At 45.5% G+C, this 5,923-nt stretch overlaps 1 protein-coding gene across 1 annotated transcript in view; it reads right to left on the reverse strand.

Annotated features, from left to right (window-relative positions):
* The window catches only part of URB2 (URB2 ribosome biogenesis 2 homolog (S. cerevisiae)), a 16,734-nt gene extending 10,980 nt beyond the window's left edge, over positions 1-5,754 (reverse strand). Inside the window, exons 1-3 of the mRNA XM_010139603.1 lie at positions 5,629-5,754; positions 4,262-4,438; positions 4-2,600 (exon numbers count right to left, since the gene is read on the reverse strand). Of these exons, the coding sequence (XP_010137905.1) occupies positions 4-2,600; positions 4,262-4,438; positions 5,629-5,754 (2,900 nt within the window). The remainder of the gene's footprint in view (positions 1-3; positions 2,601-4,261; positions 4,439-5,628) is intronic.
* Between the last annotated feature and the right edge of the window lie 169 nt (positions 5,755-5,923).

Raw genomic sequence — 5,923 nt, forward strand, 5'->3', positions numbered from 1 at the left:
CACCTCAGGAGGTGGAAGCAGGTACTTAAAAACTTTAGCCGTAACAGTTTACTGCAAGAGACACTAGCCCTGGTATTGGCTAGCAGGGACAGCACCACCAGAAAACACCGGGTACAATCAGAGGGAATAAGACTGTCCAGTTTCAGAAGAGAAGCAATTTCTAGCAAATCCAAGCAGCTTTCTAGCTGACTTTCTTTCAGGATGACAGGGCAGTCGTTTTTTGCTAACAATACTATACATTGGGCAACTTTCTCCAGGGTTTTCCAAGACAGGCTCAGGTCATTCTTCAGTGGTTTGTTTTCTGATGGTGTTTCCAATGGGTCAACAGGCCTGCAAGGAGCCAAGATTTCTTCATGCCAAGGGATATTACCTGCAGACAGCTGTTGAAGAGGCAGATCTACTGAATCCCTGGCAGCAATGGGCAGCACCCTAGCAAACTGCTGAATAAGACTGGTCAGAAAAGCACAATGAAGGACTTTCATTTCTGGGAGAAAACAGCTATGCATCAAACCAAGAGATATCTTCCCAATGCTGATGGAAGACTCCTGGTCTGTGGCAGCTTCCTTAGCTTTGGCCAATACTAACGTCTCTAGAAGCACACTTGCAATGTACTCTACATCTTTTAGGGAAATATATGGCAACAGGATAGTCAGGTTGGAGATGATGAGGTGCCAGTGTGCTGTGGGGTAGGTAAGATCACTTATCGTGCCAATATCTCCATCCCAGAGCTCAGATTCCCCCTTGCTCATGCTGGATCTCCCAGAGTCCAGGACAAAAGCTGCAGCATGCTGCAAGGCCTGTAGGTCAGCTTTGTTCTGCATTAAGATCATCTTTATCTTCTGAAGCGTGAGCAGTTCTAAGCAATATTTACTAGTGGAGGCAAAATTATTTGCAAGTTCTATGACTCTCTCCCAAGACTGTTCTTCCACACCAGGAAAGAAATTTGGAATGCCCCAGTGCCTTGAAGCAGGCTCAGTAACTCCACCAGCAATTTCACCTGTTGGAGACACATATGTACTACAGCTAACACCAAACAAAGTGTCTACTTCAACCCAGGTGTAAACAAGAAGGAGAGCAGAGTCACTGGCCTTTCTTAGCCAAAGGTCTGACTTCTCTTCCTCTCTTCTAGGAGCCTGCAGCAGCTCCATCAGTGGCTGAATTATTCCCTTCTGCATCCTTGCCAGCAGACTCTGAGTGCGAAGGACCACAGGAGAAGGAGTGACATCATCTAGGCTCCTCATGTTGAACAGAAAAGCGTGCAGCACCAAGGTCATTGAGAGCAGCTTTAAGGCCATGTCAGCTGACCCTTCAACAAAAGGAATGATAAAGGTCTGGCATTTCTCCACAAAGAGACACAAAATGTCCAGAATCTGGTTGGGTGGCAGTTCAAGGAGACACTCATGAAGCTTTACTGTCAGGCCAGCAGAGAAGACAGGGAGCCTCAGTTCATCAGCAGCTGGCCGGCAAATGACTGTCAGCACCTCCTCAAAGAGCCGTGGGAACTGTCGCAGCTTGGAGTATGTCTGAAACATGGTGTGGATGAGAGCCTCCTGGGGCTTCTTCGTACGCTCAGAGACCTCGGCATCAATCCAAGCTGAGGCCACCAAATCATCCAGGTCTGGCTCTACTATAAGGTGGTTTAATGACATCAAGATTTTGAGACACCTGAACCAAGCAGGGATGGAGGCTTGGGAGTGCCTCATCAACATCTGTGCTAGCTTGCGGTAAAACCCAAACTGTACCTCCTTGTGCCGGATACGGTCACTGGCAACATTATAGATATCACTGCTAAGCACCAAGTTCAGAAGCTGTTCCAAAGCAAGCAGCTCCATGCTCCAGTCTGCAGGGGCGAACATATCCTCCCTCACACCCTGCTGTAGGCCAGAGAGCCTGAGGCAGTCAAAAAGCCTGCTGAGCATGTGGAAACACACAAGATGGTTTTCTGCCTTACAGTACGAGTCCAGAAAGAGCTTATACAGCAGGGACACTGAATCAGCCACAACAGCTCCATGGAGGGCAGGTTCACAAAAGCCACTGCCCAGCTTGGTCTGCACTGTGTTGACTGGTAGCAGAAGACTTTTCAAAGCTCCTTTCTTCTTCTCCTGGAGTTCCTGTTCTGGCAGTAGCTCCTCTTTGTAGGAGGAGAAAAGCTCAGGCTGGAATAACCCAGCCTGCAACAACGTTTCTATGTGGTTCCGGATTTCCCGGCTCAGGTGCTGACGCACATGGCTGTCATCTGTTTGTGTCCAGCTTCTCACTGTCAGCAAGTGCTTCAGGAGCAGACATGGCTGGAGCAAGTGACTTGTCACTTGCCCAAATACACGATTTGGGTTAGTTTGCTGCCTCTGGATCAGGAGGTACTGAGCAAAGGTGAGCTGGAGGACACTGAACAACTGGGAGCCCACAGCATCATCAGAAGCCAGCTGCTGACATGCCAGCTTGGACAGCTTGCTGAGAAGATCAACCAAGAGCTCATACTTTGCTGTGTAAATGATGGAGAGCGAAGGAGTAGAAAGGATGCCACTGGAGCAACTCAGCACTGTGCCAATGTTTTGCTGTGTTTTTTGAGAACAGGCCTCTGATAACCTTTCATTTATAACCTGAAGATTGGGAAAAAGAAAAGTCAATTTTGCACACAAAGATAAAGCTTATTGTAATGAACCAGCAACACCTGCTGTGAGGTCTGGCTGCAGGAGGAAACAACAGGGACCTGCCAACAGCTGCTGCTGGGCTCTCACATTGTAGGCCTCAAAACTAGAGGATCCTCTGTCCAGAACTGTGTCCCTGCATTTGTTTGCACCACAGGATGACTGAAGAAGTCCTCATTCAGCATGTGTGCTACTGGCAACACCATACTTGATCCTGCAAAAAGGGAGTAGGGGTAAACTTCCTCCCTTCTTGCAAGGTTCCCAAAATTAGGCTCTAAACAAACAACAACAAACCCTCACACAACACACATCCCACCTTTGATCCAAAAAGCTTTCCAGTAAGAAAGTCCATGACTGAAGTATCATCTTTATATTTTAAAAAGAGCCAGATTTCTCTGCTGATATCTGGAATGTGAAGGACTGTTCTCTCTCCTCTTTGAGGGGTACCCAGTTCTAAAGAATGAACATTTACCTCAACTTGTATTTCCCTTCCTCTTCTCAAACTTTGTGTTGATTTCCCTACCATTTTCTCCTTTGATCCCCTTTTTATTTGCTCCTTTTTCTCACTTCCAGATAATCTTGCCACCAAACAAATTCAGTAGCAGTTTACAACCTGGCTATACTCCAGCATTAAAAACCTCATCTGTCGCCTTATACCTTGCAGTGTATGGCTCACCAACTCAGCTCAAGCCCCACTGGACTAAAACTGATCCTTAAATTCTTTCCACTGGGCCCTCTACCACTTCTGTCCTTGGTCTTTCCAGTACTCTGGCCTGTACCTCCCAGAGTAATTTTCGGCCAAGCAGGTTTTCACACCCAGACTACATTTAAATTTGGCACACTTTCCCCATTACATGTCTGAAGCACAGATTTCATCTGAACAATTCTCTGTACTTCACAGCTCAGTTTCTGCAGGTAAAAACATTCTTCTCCTGCTTCATTCCAACTAAAAGGGGCATTTTCCCAGTCATTTTGACTGTCTTTGCAGTCATCCACTGATTTTGCTATTTCTGTAACCAGGAAGCTGAATAAGTCACACCTTCAGGTTCAGCTCTGAACTGTAACCGAAGCTTCCCTCTTTTACTTTCAGCTGAGGATAAAATAATGATAGGATTAAAATCAATAGTGATTTGGTGCCACCACTGTTCAGAGTCATCATAAGACGTTGCAGGGTCTGCTGAACTTGTGCATCACAATGCACAAGTACTCAATCCAAACACACTGATGAGCTCCACAGGGAAGGAAAATCTCTCTCTCCCTAAGACTCCCAGGCAGAATGGCAATATAAGCAATAAATAATATAAAAGAGTAACATATGTAACTAAGCCTTTACTTACCTGTTGAAATGCTTAAACCACTCCCTGACAGTAAGAGGAATTTAAAGACAGAGCGTAAGATTACTATTAGAATGCTCTGCCATTTTCAACCTTAGTGCTGCACAAATACAAACTATTGCAAAACAGAAATAGAGAATGTTTTTGGCAGAGGTCCTAGCAGTCATCACATTAATTATATATTCCATGTAACACTCTGTGCTTTGAGGAAGAGTCGGGTACTGTAGGAGATACACACTGCTGTCCAACACACTAAATAATATCCACAATTTTTGTTACCTGTGCAACGGAAAAACTGAGACCAATCGTTTTCCCACTCTTCAAGAGATTCTGTAGTTTTCTACTATGAATAACATTGTCCAGATATGCCCAGAGTTTCTCAACAACTTCACCCTCCAGTTCATGTTTCTTATTGTAGTACGAAACCAACGCGTGGCTTACCCAATCGAGCAATACCTGTTAACAAAAGGGAAAGAAGTAATCTTTAATAACTCCCACTTGAAAACAAGACAAAAGTAGTACCTCTTCACAATCACAGCACTCATGCCTTGAGAACTATTGTACAGCCAAGCAGAACAGGCTCTGAAGGAGCAGAGAACTCCACCTGTGTAGGTTTTAATTCCTAAGAGCTTTCATTCTAAATCCAGTGTTGGTCCTGCACTGCCCTGTACCATCCCAATCAGCTTTCAGGAGTCAACATCCCAAGGCTCTTTCATCAGGGCACAATTCCAACAGTCAGTGCTGATTAGCAAATGTAGCCTTTTAAATGAATACGTAAAGAATCAGATGGTTTTCACTTTCTGACAACTAGAATTCCTTTCATATGCTTATATTTACTACCTAGGATTTAGACCTTTAGACCTTTTCCAGGCCTAGGAATCTGCGTGTGCAGATTGGAAAAGGTTGAGACCTACTAATTTAAATTATTGATTTAAAAATAAAATGATGGAGTATAGATAAGTTTAATATTCAAAGTAACTGAAACAACAAGAACTCAAGATGCAGATGGTGCAAACCCTGGACACCACCAAACTGCTAGGCTGGAGGAGAAGCACAAGATATACCTCACTCAGGAAATACTGAACTGGCCTTCATGAAGCAGGGTGAAAACAAAAGACTGGAGGGGAGAGGGTGGATTCCAAGCATCTTCCAAGGAGATGCCCATAAATCCACAGCATGTTCTGTCAGTGTGCACAAATTCAGAGCACTGGGAAACCCACACGTTGCTACAGCCAGTTCTCCCACCCTGAAGTTCTTTTTCTTAGCTATCACCAGAAGCACTAGACTTTAGAGCGCGCTGAATAGGACATAATAACCAATGCTAATGACAGCTCTGGAGACGATGGTTTCTCATCTACCCAGGAGACAGAACACACACACTACCCGCTCCATAAGACTCTTTCTTCCTGCCCTAATGCAGATCTTCTTGCTGAAGCTACTTGAAAGATGATGTTACGAACACATTTCATACAACCACACAGAAATCAGGAACCACCCACAATTTACCATCAGAGCTATCTCTGCACTACTACCTAGGGTCAAAAAACTAGACCCGAATTTTATTAATCAGTTCATCCTCAATTCATCAACAGCCATTAACTGTCAGGATGGTTTTCTTTTGCTGTTGACCACTAAAAAGCACTTACTTGCTCTTTGTTAGGAAGAACGCACTGGTGAGAAATCCAGGCAAAACGAGCTAGCTTGAGCTTGTCTTCCCAAGAAGTCTTGGCGCTTTTCAGCTTCAGGTAAATTCCAGAGTATATCGCTGCCATCGGGACAGCACACGGGCCTGCACAGGAGAAGAGACACGCCTGAAAGACACGCCAAGAGAAGGCAGCAGGCCAGGAAGGCGGCCACGCACCCACCGCTCAGGGTCTAACCTCCACCCCGCCCGCCTCCCCCTCAGCCGGGCACGCCAGGCCCCGCACATTCCCGCTCCCC

The sequence above is a fragment of the Buceros rhinoceros genome, unplaced genomic scaffold, assembly GCF_000710305.1.
Source record: "Buceros rhinoceros silvestris isolate BGI_N320 unplaced genomic scaffold, ASM71030v1 scaffold397, whole genome shotgun sequence".
NCBI classification, from domain to species: Eukaryota; Metazoa; Chordata; class Aves; order Bucerotiformes; family Bucerotidae; genus Buceros; species Buceros rhinoceros.